The sequence below is a fragment of the Arachis ipaensis genome, chromosome B8, assembly GCF_059453495.1.
Source record: "Arachis ipaensis isolate K30076 ecotype BB chromosome B8, ASM5945349v1, whole genome shotgun sequence".
Classification (NCBI taxonomy): Eukaryota; Viridiplantae; Streptophyta; class Magnoliopsida; order Fabales; family Fabaceae; genus Arachis; species Arachis ipaensis.
Genome location: NC_142443.1, coordinates 9,850,001 through 9,866,382, shown reverse-complemented (window position 1 = coordinate 9,866,382; position 16,382 = coordinate 9,850,001). Strand labels below are relative to the sequence as shown.

The window sequence follows — 16,382 nt, the reverse complement described above, 5'->3', positions numbered from 1 at the left end:
GTGAAGTTAGAAGAGGATGGGGAAAAGGACTCTTGCTCCTTGTATTAGGCCGCCACGCCCGTATTTAAAGTTAAAGAGCTTCCTTCGGTCGCCTCTAACCTTCGTTCCTTTGATGTCGCTAAAGCCCGAGCTAAGCAAGGTCTTGGAAAGACCGAAGTCTGGAGCCAAAGCGCATCCCGGGGAAGCTTATTTGATACAAACAGTTTAGCCGCCAATAAATGATTGTCGCTATTATTACTCATAATATAATAAATAAAGTAATTTGCTGGCACTTTCATCTAGTTAAGAGAGAGCCTTTTGCCATGCCCGGTTGGGGCGAAGAGTTGGGTTGGTGATCGACTACCTCTCCTTCATATGGAGCCTCTTCTCAAGCAGCCTATACCATGATTAAATGTTTCTTAAACCCCCTATAGGGATGTTGGGGTTTAGCTCTGTTGCTCCTAGAACAGCCTTCAATATGAAATGTTAATTAGCCCGTGGCTACTTCACTCTTCAACTCGGGATGAAATCAGCAACATCAATATCTTAGTCAGTGATAAACTCTAAAAGTCTAAGCAGCCTTAGCTCATCGATTAACTCAAGCATCGGTACGCCCCTTACTCTTACTATAGTCCTGACTTACCCCAGGAGATAACAGAACTCAATAAAGATAACAATTCATCCCCGCTAAGCTTTTCACCTGATCTAAAAGGACAGAAACTACATAAGCAACCACTAAAAGGCTCTATCAGAAGAGAAGCATTAGCAGCAAAAAAAAAGAAAACAGCAATTGCCTCTTCAATCACCCGCATTAGAAGCCTTCGATCGAGTGGACTACCTTACATTAGACGCTTGGCACAGTCAGGACATCGAGTTACGGCTTCCCTCACTAAAGTAAATAGAAAACAGGTTTAGGCTCTATGCCAAGTAGATAATATAAACCCAAGTACTATAATGATATAAAAACTAAAAACTGGCAGAAACCACAGAATTCACCATGTCAATTCATTATCAGCACATTCAATTGACCTGGGCTGGGCATCCTTAGATCCGGTGTACACGCCTGTATTAAATGCTCTTCACGTAGCTGCTTTGCCACATCGCGCACTTAGCCACTCATTACATTAATGACTTCCGACTTAGCTAGCATATACTAGATTGGATTAGCATAGCACATGCTCTTAGAAAAACGGACTAATCGAGTCCGCGTAACGAAAGAAATATCCGCTTTCAATGTTAAGCCTCCCTGTCTGAATGAGCTCACTTCTTTTGACATGAGACAACCCTTCATCCATGTAATAGCTCATGGCTCTTTTCGACTCTTCTTACTTATACCCCTAAGTTATTCTGCGACGATCTAAAGCCCTGGTCATGCTTCTAAGAAGAATGGCTTTTCCTTTTCTGTCTAGCCCCAGCAGTTTACTTTCTTAAGAAAGCCTAGATCGAGTTAAGATCTATTTTCGAATTTCAGGCAAGGTAGTTACATGATTTCTTACATCAATGGCTAGTATGCTTTTGGGGCATTTGCTCTAATCGGAAGCCATTGCTTCTAGTCCTGGGGTTCTAGAGGTTGTCCAGGCATATAATAAAGGCAAATGAGAGGAGACTTGTCTTAATTTCCGAATCTAAAAAAAGAAAGTAAGGATAGATACTGACAAACCTTCCTCTAGAGTACAGTATCCGTTTTGATTCCTACATCTCTTTCCTCTGTTATCTGTCATCCATTCTATTGGCCTTGGCTCTTACTTAGAAAGTCTAGAGTCTAAAACCACATTTCTGGCAGCCTATAAGATAAGTCATGGCATAGGCAAATAAAATAGGACCAATCAAGAAAGAAATTCAGTCTATCTGGAGTGGAGGAGTTCCTAAGTTCTATAAGGCGATCGGAATAGCAAGCTAATACAAAGTCAGGATCAATTAACTTACTCCCTTTAGAAAGTGAATTCACTACACTACATCTTTCGATAGCAGGAAACCATAGAAAAAGGGATTCCATGCTCTATTTATGTTGCCTTTCACTATCTTCCTTCCATAGGGAAGCTCTATTAACAGGCTAGGCTTTCCTAAATCGAACTTCAACTCGAGAAAGTAGAAAGATCATCCTAAGAAGGAAGGAGTTAGGAAAGCGTGATCCTTATCTTCACCTAGCGGTAACTCTCTACCAAGAACCTCATAACAAAAGGAAATGCAAATCCCTCACTCTGTAAGCTTTTTTTTTACGCCTAGCCCCTCCAAGGTCTCACTTTAATGAAAGTGTCCGAAAGACTGTATTGACTTTATTTGAAGTCTACATCATCTCATGTGGAAGGGCTCCGTCTTATAAAATTCCATCATCCCTTGAACTCAGTACTGAGCTTTACATAGATTCATGGATCTCCTATCTATGATAGATGTAAAGCGATAGAAAGCTTTCCCCTCCTTTATTTGAGCTTTCTGCGCTACTTCCTTTCTTTGAGACAGAGCTTCGTTGGCCCGCTCCTACAGCTACAGTGAGCTACTAGATAAAACTTCCAAACCAGATATGAATATTCAATATTCCTACTCAGGTTGATATTAGAACTGAGACTGAAGTTGCTAACAAGCGGGAAATAAGGGAATATGGAAATATTGGAATTCACTACTGAACTGTTCTTCACTCAACGCCTCTTGATTGACTTTAGAACTGAAGGAAGCCGGTAGAAAAGGAAGTGGCAGCAGTGTTTTATAGAACAGCTTTTTTGTCTAGAGATTCATCCCCTAGTCAGTGAGGAAAAGGGTCTATTGGAGAAAGAGAAGTAGGGGAGGAAGAAGGCGTATGCAAAGAGCTTTTTCTCAGCGTTCCCGTTCGGCATTCTTTCAACAAATGAAAGATTGCCCATACCCTATTGGTGGGGAGACTTCTTAGAATGGTCTCTGTACCAAGGGTGGATGAGGCAGTATCTGAAGTACCCGCACTGGTATTGTGCTGTCGCACTTGACCAAGCAGTTAGCTTGGAGGCTTTCATAGACCCTCCAGTTTATTGCCGAACATGGTACACTCCTAAAGTAGACTTGTCTACTTACTTTCTTTTAGGTTTTGTGTCATGTTTCAGGTATATGACTGGGTGGTTGAATTGTCCAGGCTTTACCTTCATCCTTGGCCGAGTCTAGTGAATCTCCTTTGGTTGGGGTTGATCACATCTTAACAGATCATCAGACCCTTATGGAACTAGCTGATGCTTCTGGTTATGCACTGGCTCTGATGCCATCAGCTAAAGGACTTGTTCCGGAGCACCAACCATCCCCACTTCATTGGAACTTACAGGGGTGCTGTGAGTACTGCTTTCTGTGCCGAAATTGTGGAATCTGCTGATGCATACTTGTTCGCCAGACCTATCTTCAATGATTACTGCTCTGTGGGGTATTCACATCTTCTCAAGAAAGACAAAGCGATCATTGTGAAGCCCGAACGAGTTGTGATTGGTAATGGCCCCGCTTTTGGGTGTGTGCTGATGAGGTATTTCCTAGGGGCGCTAGCTAAGCGACTCAAGCATAACGAAACTTCCTTCTTACGAAAACTACCACAGGATATATGTTCCTGAAGGGCCAACCATTGAAGGCTGCACCTAAGGAACCTTTGAGGGTTAATGTTCTGTTTCAACATATACAAAAAATGCTGTCTAGTGAATCCGCTGTAATTGCTGAGACAGGGTATTCATGGTTTAACTGCCAGAAGCTGAAGCTGCCAAAGAGTTGTGGGTATGAGTTCCAAATGCAATATGGATCAATCGGATGGTCTGTTGGTGCAACACTTGGTTATGCACTGGCTTTTCCTGAGAAGCGAGTGATTGCTTGCATAGGCGCTGGAAGTTTCCAGGTGAATGCTCGGGATGTATCCACAATGCTGCGATGTGGACAGAGGAATTGAAAATCCTGATAAACAATGGTGGATACACCATGGAAGTTGAAATCAATCCATGATGGGCCATACAATGTGATCAAGAACTGGAATTACACTGGGTTGGTTGACGCAATCCACAACGGGGAAGGCAAATGCTGGACTGCCAAGGTGTTCTGTGAAGAGGAGCGAAATTGAAGCAATTGAAACTGCAACAGGACCTAAGAAGGACTGCTTCTGCTTCATTGAGGTGATAGTTCAATACGAGCAAAGAGTTGCTTGAATGGGGCTAAAGGGTCTCTGCTGCTAATAGCCGTCCTCCCAATCCTCAGTAAACTTGCACCATTTAACCCACAACTTGAAAAGCTTGTAGCTAGGCTAGGGTAATGCTAGTTCTTTTCACCGACGGAACAGGTATAGCTTTGATCGAAGGAGAAGGAAGGGAGCGATGGAATTGAGGAAATTCAGCATCAGGATCGGTTGGATTGATTGGGATACGGGCGAAGCTACCGGGCAAGGAAGCCTTGCTTCAGCTTTCAAGCTTCACCTCCATTCTCACGAGTTGGATCCGAGACCTCTTGCTTGAGGATTAAGCTCACTCCCTTTTATTCTAATCCTGAGGGTTCCTACTCTTCTTAGACAGCTACTTACTTAGGGCTTCTCATTACCTGGGGAGATCTTTCTTTCTATGATAGAGAGAAGAGCGAGGTACTGTGACCTTTTCTTTGCTTTCCTTACAGACAGGGAATACTAATGATATCGCCAGTGTAATAGAATTTTCCCTATCCGTCGACTCACTTGCAACTATATTAAAAACAAAAGCAGTGGCGAAGGGCTTTAGGTCTCGAGCGAAGCGAGAGGAAAGACTTTTAGGGTACCCTACATCCCTCCCCCTTGTTCTCAGTTACTCATCAAATGGTACTCAGTTAAATATAAGGCCCGGTTAGTGGCTAAGGGCTACACCCAGAAGTACGGTGAAGACTATGATGAGACATTCGCACCGGTAGAAAAGATTAATACCTTTCGAATACTGCTCCCCCTAGCTGTGAATTGAAGCTGGCCTCTAATGCAGCCAGATGTTCTGAATGCTTTTCTCAACGGAGACCTGGAGAAGGAAGTGTATATGGATCTGCCACCTGGAGCTGGATATGAATCCATGAGTGGAAATCTAGTTTGTAAGCTGCGAAAGTCATTGTACGGGCTGAAGCAATCTCTACGTGTCTGGTTTGGCAAGCTGACAGCAACAATGAAGCTGTTTGGTTATAAACAATTCCAACGGCGGTGATTGTTCATAAAAAGAAGAAATGAATAAGAATCCACCAAGGGAGAGAGAAAGTTAGTGAGAGAAGCTCTCGAGTGCCTCTGAAACCAACGACCACTCCTATGAAAGAACAGAGTACGGTGAATGAGGAGAATACAAGTGAGAACAGTCAAGAGAAAACTAAGGCAGCAGAACATAAAGCCCAGGGTAAGCCAACGCAAATCTCATATCGTGCTTCACTTCTGGGGCATGAACCAATGGAAGTTGACAAAGACTTCAACTGGTTGGAAGAAGAGAAGGCTATGGCTCCAGTATATACAGAGAAACTAAAGAAAAGAATAGAGAAGCAGCCCAGAATTGATATTCCAGATGAAAGATGGAAGCAAATATGCCTAGGATGCCATTGTCATTAAACCACTAGGTAGACGATTCTATCTTTATGAGCTGAAAGATAGACGATTATGGCTTTGGGGTGCACCAGATTTCGAGCTTATGGATCTTCCTTTAAACTACTATGTTATTATGTTATTAGAACAGAGGAAAAACAACTGCGTCAAAAGATACTTAACGATGGTCCATGGGTTGTTGCTGGGCACTGTATTGCTACTCAGAGATGGAGTCCAAATTGGAATCCCTACAATAACAAGCTCACGAAGATTGCCCTTGGGATTAGAGTACCCATACTTCCAATGCATTGCTACACTACACCACACCGTAGATTTTCTGATGGAAGTGGGTAACTTGATAGGTTTCTGTCTCACTCTTAGTACTCATTCAGTACTTCATATAAGGTATATTGTTCGGTAACTGTCTTATCTCATTCTGTATCCTTGCTTGTTCACTGCACTCTCCTAAGGGTTTAATTAAGACAGTTTTATCCTTCCGTTCGTGCGCCCTCCCTGTCTGAATGAGCTCACTTCACTCTAAAAATAAAATGTATAATGTAAGCAGGTCTGCAACTTTCTTTTCTTTTTTGCCGGAAATAGAAATGGGTCGAACCCTCATTGCTGTACCATCTTGTCTAGTGAGAAGCAATTTCGAGCACCTACATAACCTACCACTCCAACTCAACAAGAAGATAGGTATCAGACCATATGTAGTTCATCCGGACATTTTTACCCAAGTTAATCAAGAAAGAGCGCACCGCAGAAAGATTCTAACCACCACTGGAACTTGGATGAAGAAGTTCAAGAGGCATCCTCCATTCATATCGATTTATGGAAAACCATATCATTCATCAAGAAAGAAAGATTTTTCCAAGAGGGTCCCCTATGAGATAGGGGTCTTGATTCCCATTAGTCGGGTCCTCACTCCTCCTCTAAAGCCCTGCCCCCTCCCTTAACTTAAGGAACCCCCCCAAAAAAAATATTCTATTAGAAAGGAAATCTGTGGATGTTGTTGTTATAAAGGCTTCCCAATCCTCTCAGAATTGTAGAAAGATAGGGGATGGGGGTTCCATAGGAAGAAAGTGTGGGAGTAGGCTTTGGTAGGCATCACTAGATGGATAATCAACTAGAAAAGCCGATAGCACAAACTTAACATCAGAATCGATGGGCGTATAATGAAGCGAACGCAACATGTGCGTCGCCTTTACGACAAGGAGATTTTCTAGTGAAATTAGGCGGTCAACTGCTCGTTGGTCTTCCCCGGAAAGACTTCCAACCAGAGGAAAGATTGGTTGATAGGGTTCCTCTGGTGGTTCGAGCGGTCGGTTCAAATCGGGGAGCAAGGGCTCATTCAAGTCTGGCAGCATGGGGGGCCTGGGAGCCCCATTTCCCACTATCTACTAAAAGAGCGATTGAGAATCTCGATAACCTTTCTTATTTTTTGATTCTTCCTTGGCCGTGTGGAACATGGATTAGCATTATGTCATTCCTACAAGTGATCTTCCATCCAGGATTGGAAGAAGAAGCGCCATATGAGGACTTCGAGATCAAATAGAATATGTTTCTTTCCATTCCTCGTGAGCCACTTATTTCTCCGACACAAGAGATATAAGTTATTTTCCTCCTTTTTCCCTTTAAGTCGACGGCGTTACACCATTGGGATACTTCGAATAAACTAGAGTACATATAGGATCCACCGGTGCTAAAACCTTTTCTCAAGATATCTTCCAAACAGTTGGGGTCGTTGCTCCGGATTTTGTTCCCCTGGTTTGAAACCTGTTGGTTCCGTTGTTTTAGAATTATGCTGATCCTAAGTACTCCATCTCTATCATTGCACATGGGAATATAGAAAGTAAAGAGGAAAAGGCAGAACCAGAAGAATTGTGTGAAATAAGTGAATTGATCCAGTTGAGGCATGATTGATTCAGACAAAAGAAATTCCCTCCATACAGACTGAACCAGGTATGGTTAAAAGCAAGCCTGCAGGACTAGTGTTTTGACTATAGAGAGTTGTGGTTGGTTGTTGACCAACAGAAAGCATGGGAAAAAGACCAAAGATGAAGGACTCCATTTTTATGCTTCTTCTTCAGCTTTACTAGTTAGTGGAGGCAAAGGATTACCGGCTTCGCGAGACCTTTTCGATCTACTCATGGCGTAGCTCTATACGGGTCCTTGCTTTCTCGATCAACTAACTTCGTGCTGAAGAAAGACGGGTCCTCGAGATTCTTGTATTGTACCTTTTGTTGGGTACACTTAACACCAACCCAATCGAGATAAGTCGAAAGTAGAACGAAACTCGATCAATCCATGAACTAGAAACTTATCCACCCTCTCTCTGCTAAGAGCAGCTTTCTTCTCTTACGCTAAACTCTTTTTTGCTATTTTGCCTTGCCAGCCCTTTTACTCGGTCTTCAGCCTTAAGTCTATCCAGCCTTTTGCAATTGAATCAGCTCTTGGCCTATCTGCTCTTACTCTTCGAGTAGCTATACTGAGATACATGTCCGCTGTTGATGGTCTTTTCCACGTAACCGCAGTTGGTCTTATATCCATTGTTCAAATAGCCGTAAGCGGGTTCAGGAAATGTTTCTGAATCGGTTGTTACAGAATGCGCTGTAGGACCCCTATTAAGTTAAGGGAAGAGAAGTGGGCTAATCCCCAGGTTCGGAGGTCTTGTTTGCAAGTGGAATCAGAAGGTTAGGGGGTGTGCACAGTTAAGAAGAAGAAGTAGTTTTGTTTTCAAGTTAATCAGATTTTTCCTATAATAAGAAGGGGATTGAAGGACAGATGATATGAATTTGTTTCAAAATCCCTGATCTGACTCTAAAATAGGCCTTGGTTAGACTGACTTTGAACTAAGCCTTATTTTGAACCACTAAGAGTCGTCCAGGAAAGGAGCTTCAGCTATGCCAAGAGAGGATTGCTTTGATTCGGCAGGTTCCCTTTTTCCTTAAGAGGAAAGCAAAGCCTATTCTGATTTACTTTTTAACTCGGGATTCTTTTTAGCATAAAGCCAACCCTCACATGCTGGGGGTTCGATAACCCGGTATTCTTCCTCCTCATGGACAAAATTGGATGCTTAAGCCAATAAGGTTGCACCTCTGTCCACCCTCTTTTTTTACTATGCATACGGATCTGGGGTAGTGCTAACTAATCGAAAATCTTGTTAGAACTCTTCTCTTTCTTGGACGAGAGCCATATTAAGTTAAAAGCAAAAGCAAAATTATTTTGATTGATTACAGACATCGAATAGACAATCTTTTAGACTATTTTGAAACTATATAATCAAATCAGTAGAAAGGCAGAAGAAATGCACCGGTTTCTAATTTAAGAAGAGCTGAAAAAAGTCTTGAAGTAAGTTCTGTCGTCCTACTCGTTCTCTTGTGGGTATGACGAGCGGCTGCGGGGAACTCCGCGAGGGCGATAGGCCCACAGCACCTTATATGCAAGGTTCTTAGCTCATCCCGTAGCCAAAAAAACCAAAAGATGGAAAACAGGGGAATGGCCGGTTATGGAAGGAAAACCCCTTTACCCCCAGCTTCCAGGGCCATCAGGGCGGGAAGGAATGCCAGAAGCAAACGATTCCGCCGCACTGTGTAAGCAAGCAGACAGGCAGGGCAAGAAAGCTAGATCCACAAAGGGCCAGTTCTCCCAAGATGCGGTCAAGCACCCTCTTTCAGTTACATGCCATTTTTCATGTAAAAAAGGCCAAGAACAGAGGAGAAGATACCCTCGCTGGACCAGGACGAGGCTGCTACTCTATCGACGCCTGTATGCGGACACAACTAAAAGGGGGTGAGCCTTTCCCGTAATCCGACATTGACCTAGAACTCGCCCTTTCGGTACCTGTCTAGCAAGCTTTTTCTCTGCCGGTAGCTGGTCAAGAGTAAAGGCGAAGCTTGGATCCGCCTTAGAAGAAAGGTTCGCACTGAACACTTTCCCAATCCCAAAAAAAAAACACACGAAACAAGACACACATGGGCAGGCCCAGCAAACACTTCTCTCTCTTATGTAAAGACAGAAATAAGCAAATATCATAAGAGAAGTGAGGATCATGTCAATCACTGTCAAATCGAATGGAGAATGACACAAAGGCTTCTGTGCATATCCCGGAAAAGAAGTGAAAAGCCCCTAGTCCCCAGGCATTTTCGGTCAACTGGGGGACAAAAAATTCCTCTACAACATCGAATTCCGCGGCAGGAGCGATATCAGATACTGAGTAGGTGGCATAAGTGGTATCATATCAGCAATCCAGTTAAGCAGCATTATACTAGACTCTAACAGAATAAAAGTAAGCGATAGAGAACTTTGCGCCACCATAACCAGATGATTGGAGAAGAAGATCGGAGACAGATATTGATTCCTTGCCGGTGGGCACTCTATTGGGTCTCCTGTGCTACCTCGACCAAAAAGGGCTACAACCTCTGATTCCGGGACATAATTTTTTGAAAAGGATTCCCTTTACATGAACGAACTGGCTCAGTTTTAGAAGACAATTCAAGACTAACATCATACTCCTCCACGGCATCGGTGGTTACCACTGAAGGGGATGTTGTCGCTTACTAGGATGTTTTCTCCTAATCGTCTATAGAGTTTTGAGCTAGTGATCCAAAATTGATTTGGCAGAAGCTTCGATCTAGAATGCAGTATCTGGGATTAAAAAAGGATACCGCTCTACTCTAGCAGTAATAAAAAGTCCTCCCCTCCATTCTCCATTGCTTACGGAGACGGCAAATCCAGAGAAAGTTCTAGGCCCTATCTTGGGTTGGCATCAATGTTAGCAGCCCTTCCTCCAAGACTTGCTCCAAAGAATGCCGGGGAGTTGGATAAGATTGAGTTCGTGCGATAAGAATCAGAGTAAGGGCGGGGGAGAGCTAAAAAGTAAATGGAGTTAATGGGACGACTCCGCCTTCACTAAAGAGGAAGCAAGTAGGGCACAGGCTTTGAGGTTGGAGCCTTGCCCGTGAAGGTATCCCAATAGTTGTGCTAATCCAGCCCATGTGTGTCTTGCTGTCTTCCAGAAGCAAAAAGGAATCCTATCGCTCTAAGAGGAAATGAGGCTGACACTGAGATTTCCTTCCTTTCTGTAAAAGTGAAGACTTTCCGCCTCCAAGCTGGATTTGATTGAAGGACTACTTCCCCCATAACTATCAGAGTTGGCCGGATAAGAGTAAGAGCAAACTTATAACTCGCCTTTCAGGCTATGCCCTTTACTTCAAGTTTATTATTTACAAGATTCAACTGAGTAGGGGTAGGAGTCAGGGGTTCGAGCCCTTCTCCCACAATTGGCAAGAGCCAGTGATCGCCAATTCCTTTCCCCTTTCCATCGACAGGGCTCCTCGGACTGGACTAGAGTATACGTTCTTTTGCGCTTCAAGTTTATTATTTACAAGCGATCGAAGTAGGGCAAGTCTCAGTCTTGTATTTGAGGTTGGTGAGAGGGCTGGCCCAGGGCATGCCTTTACTCCAACAGCGGCGAGGGGGTCAATCATCATCGTTTTTCCAGAAAAAGGTAGTTGAAAGCTGGAGCTTTACGAAACGAGTTGTTTTCAAAGCATCCGAGTTGGTAGAGCTTCGAGCGGGAACTTATCGAAAGGAGTGTTGTCAGATCGACCCCCCTTCCATTCCGTGGCACGCGGCGAAGGTAATTGAAAACAAATCAAAACAATGAATAGGAGGGGGCAATAAGAATTCAGTTGTCAATTGTTGGCCCACAGGCACACTTCCTGAAATCGATGTAACTCTACTTACTGTAAAATGGCGGGTTAGGTTTCTTTCATACAGAGATGTCGGCTATTTCACTTGACTCCTATTGAATGATCCGCAAGCCTATAGCCGCCCTCGTGCAAGCAAGCAAAGCCATCCAATCCAGTAGGACTTTGAGCACTAGAGGAAGGTGATGAGTCAGGAAGTCCCAAGTAATAAAGTGATAGAAAGCTGGCCCCCTATTTGATAGAGGTTCTTAATCCCCGGGGATATCTCGTAAGGAAGAATCAGAATCATTTCAGTCCACTGGTTCTAGCTGTAGTAAGCCTGTCGTTCTATTAAGCAAACCTGTAAGTTAGTGATTCAAAGTATAGCCCTGGTGTATGAGATATTGAATTCTCAGACTAAGAATCCGGTATGTTCCCCAGCTAATGAAAGGTGAGCTTGAGCTTCCAGCCCCGCGCTCTACGACTTCGAAGTTAAATCATTCCTCATTCACTTACAGGCAAAAGGCGATAGGCGATCAGTAAATAGCCGAATTGGCATCGATTGAAGAAGAAATTAGTAGATGTCGGGGAATCGAAAAAGCACTTTGTAGCTCTTAATAAGAAGAAGAGGAGAACTTCGGGTAGGCAGGCAACTCACTAGGTATAGGTAGAGTCAAAGATTGTAGCAAGCAAGAGCACAATGTTGTTTTTTTTTTTTTTCTATTATAAAAGATATTAGCAGAGGATTACCTTTTCTTTCAAATCCTAGGCTACGCACCTTGACCATCCTTCTACCTTTACCAACTACTACTAGCAATTACGACAACAGGTGAAATAGCTGATCTTATTCCGAAATAGCTTCTTCTTTTCGGATTCATCTTCTTATGCTCCTAAAGAAAGAGAAGGGCTTTACTCCGAGTTGAAAGAAGAGTTTACATCTTATATATATTTAAGAGACAGCAGGGAATGAATGAACTAGCAAAGGATGGCCTTGACAAATCCTCCTTCGCTCCTGTGGGAGTCGAACCCACTACATAGGTTTCTTCCTTGTTTTACCGACTCAGGTCTCTCTATTCCTGCTAGAAATGTTCGATTTGCTTTGGTGAAGCTGTAGGGCGGTAGGCCCCATACGTGGCAACTGAATAAATACCTGTTAGACTCAATCTTTTACCAAAGCCCCCACTCCTTGAAAACTAGATTTCTTTCCTTAATTGCAATATCACAACGAGTCTATAATAGGCGAATTCCAATGCCAGCGCTTTTAGCTAAATAGGATCTATATCTGAACCAAGTAAGGAGGAGGCAGGGGTCATCATGCAGGATCAGCTATACCTCTGAATCCCATAGTAAAGCCTTGTCCATTTCGGGGATGGGCCTTAGATAGCTTAGAGATTTGATTGGGAAGATTTTGACCCCTTCTCTTCAAAGAGAACCCGCCCTCGTGCTTCTTTATTTCCTTCGCTTGTTAAGGAGTTGGAGCAAGTCTTTTCTGATAAGTTGCCCCTGCTGGCTGGCCCGAAGCGACTCCCCACTTCGAACGCGGGTCTCCGGCAATGGCAGATTTCTGTCTTCGATCGGAGTTTGCACGAATCTGAGGATATTCATACATATCACCTAGTAGTAAAATACGAATCGAATTGAGCGCGACTTCTGCTCATCAAAAGTGGGATTTAGTAAGCGTATTCTAACTAAATAACAGAGCAGCTGAAGGCGGAGGACTCTTGGCCCTATCACACAATAGGTATAGAGTTTGAAGTGAGCTTTGAAAGAAGGTTAGACGATGAATCTAGGGCAGCAGATTCTACTGAAAAAAAAGTACATAGGCTTAAGCATAAGAAAAGGAATTTATTCTTTGAAAAGAGGCCCTTTATCCTATCTGATGGGGTAGGGAAGGATGCTATTTCATTCTCTTTTCTCAAGGAAGATTCCAAAGGAGCTCTTTCATTGAAGTGTCTGCCGCCCGGCCTGGTTACCCCAATCCTTAAGTATTTTCGTGCCATGATCTTATCATTGAATAATCAACGCAACTTCTTTTGGTTGGTCACCACTGGATGATTCCGCGATACACTCCCCCTATCTGCTATTCTATTATCTAAAAGTATCGTCGAGGTATCCTGGTTTCGCCCCCTAGCGGTATAGTTCAATCTTTAGGGGCATCAGGGCCCTCTTTGAAACAAGGAGAAGATTCTAAAAGAGATAAATCGCATATGAAGAAAGTATGCTTCGCTTGTCATTGAAGGCGGTTCCTGCTTCTACCGCGAAAGCAGGACAACGCAAACAAAGGGGGGTAGCGCTGCCCACCTAACAGAAGGCGCGAAAGAAAAGCGAGCCGGGAATTCGGCATCATATCGGTTAGCTGAGCCGGCCTCAAGGAAGAACTTTGATCTTGCCTTTTTCCTACTTTCGAATTTTCGTTCCGGGCAGTAATATCAAGTGATCTGATGATCCAACAGTTAAGTCAAAGGCTACGAAAAAACCTTCCTCCGTAAGTTCCTTTACTCTCTCTCTCTTGAGCGCTTTCTGGTGAACACTTTGTGTAACCATTGAGTTCGATTTGAACTAGTTTCAAAGGCTGGATTTCCCTTGGGGAGAACTAGAATCCTATCCTCAGATCTTTCCCTATTCTGTAATTTTGAGACCAAAAGAAGTAGGGATTGGATCGATGGAACGCCTTTGTGAAGTCTAGCTCTGTTCTATGCCCGCCCCTAAAGAGAAAAGCTTTCTATGATATTCTTTTTTCTAGGGAATCCGCGCTTACTAGACCCTTTTTTTGCAGGCAGGATCTGAAAAGACTAGCTGGACCCGGTTCTGACTAATCACTAAGAGCTCATCGCGAGTTCTCTCGGGGCGGGACCTCAGTAAGTAGGGCATTCAGTACGAAGTAAGCCAAGTGAAGTGATCCCTGCGGCCTATACTAGAAGAGAAGGAAAGAACTTCTTACTCGCATCCCCCTTAAGATGTTAATATGAACGTTTCACAAGAAAGATTGAATCGTGGAATTGATTTTAGTTAGATGAGCTCCTTAAGCTAAGGTAACTCCGGGATAGAGGGACGAAGTGGGCTGCTTTCAAGGGCTAGAATTTCCCTGTTTCGGCTTGAGATTGGCTTAGCTTGGTCTTTCTGTGTACCTAGAGTAAGTTTGCCCATAGCGTAGTAAAAGCTTAAAAGATTCTGGTCCGGTTCGGCCTTATCAAGTATGATTTTAGGGATCCTTTTTTTAGTAAAGTACCCCCCTTTGGTTTTAGGGTTCGATTTGCCAACTGATCCGAGTTGGATTGGGTCAGGAACGGTAATAAGGCTCTAGTTCGACTAGCAGCTTGCCTTATCGAATAGGGGCGAGAGGGAGAAAAAAATAGCAAGTACTACTCTTTCTCTTTGAACGAATCCGAAGCCTATCTTTATAACTGTGGGGAGATGGATTTGATTGGAACCTAAATCCTTGGATCGCCCATGTGTCTATGAAGAGGTTAAGCTAAGCCACTTCTTTCGCCTTTCGCTTTACAGTAGTTATGTGATCTTAGCCTTTAAGCTTTGAGCTTGCTTTTTCAAAAAGATGAGGATGTGAAGCTGTGAACAAAGAGTCTCTTGTCCCGTCTTAGACTGCTCTGGCTCGGTACTGTGTCGATTGGGTCTGAGGATTCTTCTATCCATTTGGTCTTCTTTGTACCGTACCCAGAGAAAGGAGAAGATCGAATTAGCTCTGCTAAGGAATCGAAAGCATCCTATCCGCTAAGAGCGAAAAATCACATATTTTGAAATAAGGTATAGAGCAGCCTACCTCTAGTGCTTTCTTCACTGCCTCCTGACGTTTCATCCACTTCCACTACCAGGGTAGGGCTGGCTGTCGGATGCGCTATGCGCTAAGGCTACTTATTGCGCTATCCCTCATCATTGATTTACCAAACTGCCATCTCATCTTGCATCCGAAAGAAGTGACAGCCTGCCTGAGATGCCATGTTGATATTGCCAGAAGAGAAGAAGGCCTATCTTAGATATGCCTATTTGAACTATGCCTAGCTGCCGAGGGAGAGGTAGCCTATAGACTCAAGGCCTACTACTATGACTATTCTATGGTTTTGCCGTTAGCTGGAATAAGTGTACTCAACCGTGCTAACCTTCGCCTCGTGGCTCGATCAAGGCGCTATCGCATTATCTGAAAGAGCGACTATCCCGTGCCATCTGTAGCTCTTGCCCTGTTTATTATGAGAATAAAGAAGTCCCCTACTCCCGTACTTCACGCGCTATCCTCTATTCCATTATGTATCGCCGCTAGCTCATACCATGTGTCTTTGAACCGCTATTGCTCTGTGTCCGGATTCACTATGCTATGGCTAACTGAACTAGGACCATTGGAAAGAGAGAAGATATTGCCTGTCCAGAAGTAGCTTATGTCATGTCGTGCTACGAATGAAAGAGGTCCCTACCCTCAGTTCACCTTACCGGGCTTGATTCGTGAAAGTCAGCTCCGGCTTTCGGCACCGGTTACGAGAACAGTAAGAGTTCATTCTGTCCCACTTGGCTCAATAGCCGGAGAAAAAATAGCAGCTTATGATGATTCCATTTCAAATGCTATTATTCCTCCAACAGTGGATAGGCAAAGAAAGCAGTCACCCACCAGGAAGGCATAGAGTGAAGCCAGGAAAGGAATTGGTTACTACAGACAGACCAGATTCAATAGCGCCGGTAACACCTCCAAGACCAAGAGCCGCGGATAATCTAACTCTAACAACGGGTATTCATCCCATCTCGAGTTCTAAACTATTCTGATGATTGACACGTTGATTTTAGTACCCCTTAAATGATAGGGTGGGTTCGTATGTTTTTGTGAAAGCTCGGCTCCAGTTATTGCTGATGTCCAGTCATCCACATTGGAATTCCTTGGAAAAGAAGGCTAACTGCTTGTTGGCTGGGAGCTGTATGAGCGGTAAGTCTATTAGCACGATGATTCTTCTTCGCCTTTATTTCAAAAATCTTTGCCCTATCTAAGCTATATAAAAATAGCCAACAAAAAAAGGTATGCGCTTGTCAATTCATTCTTGGTGTAATACGTAAATGATTGGTGTCATAATTTTTCACTGATCAGGTGTGGGCTTACAGGGCTAGGGCTCATCCGTGTAAGAATTAGGAATTCCTCTTCCAACTCGTCCCGGAATGGGTGTTATGGCAAAGAACAAGAAGAAAACTAAAGGAGGAATTTGTCCAATAGTAAC

At 43.6% G+C, this 16,382-nt stretch overlaps 2 protein-coding genes and 1 pseudogene across 3 annotated transcripts in view; 1 reads left to right on the top strand and 2 right to left on the bottom strand.

Moving 5' to 3' along the window:
* Nucleotides 1–7,886, bottom strand: part of LOC107619623 (cytochrome c oxidase subunit 2) — a 65,907-nt gene extending 58,021 nt beyond the window's left edge. Inside the window, exon 1 of the mRNA XM_088496737.1 lies at nt 7,463–7,886. The gene's annotated coding sequence lies outside the window, so the exon portion shown is untranslated. The remainder of the gene's footprint in view (nt 1–7,462) is intronic.
* Nucleotides 1,466–7,321, top strand: LOC148547167 (pyruvate decarboxylase 2 pseudogene; annotated as a pseudogene). The gene has a single exon (XR_015896344.1). The product of XR_015896344.1 is annotated as a pyruvate decarboxylase 2 pseudogene (transcript).
* LOC148547163 (putative ATP synthase protein YMF19) overlaps nt 6,281–16,382 on the bottom strand; it is a 52,969-nt gene continuing 42,867 nt past the window's right edge. The window contains exon 2 of the mRNA XM_088496738.1: nt 6,281–7,462. Coding sequence (XP_088352864.1) covers nt 6,917–7,399 — 483 coding nt within the window. The 5' untranslated portion in view covers nt 7,400–7,462 and the 3' untranslated portion in view covers nt 6,281–6,916. The remainder of the gene's footprint in view (nt 7,463–16,382) is intronic.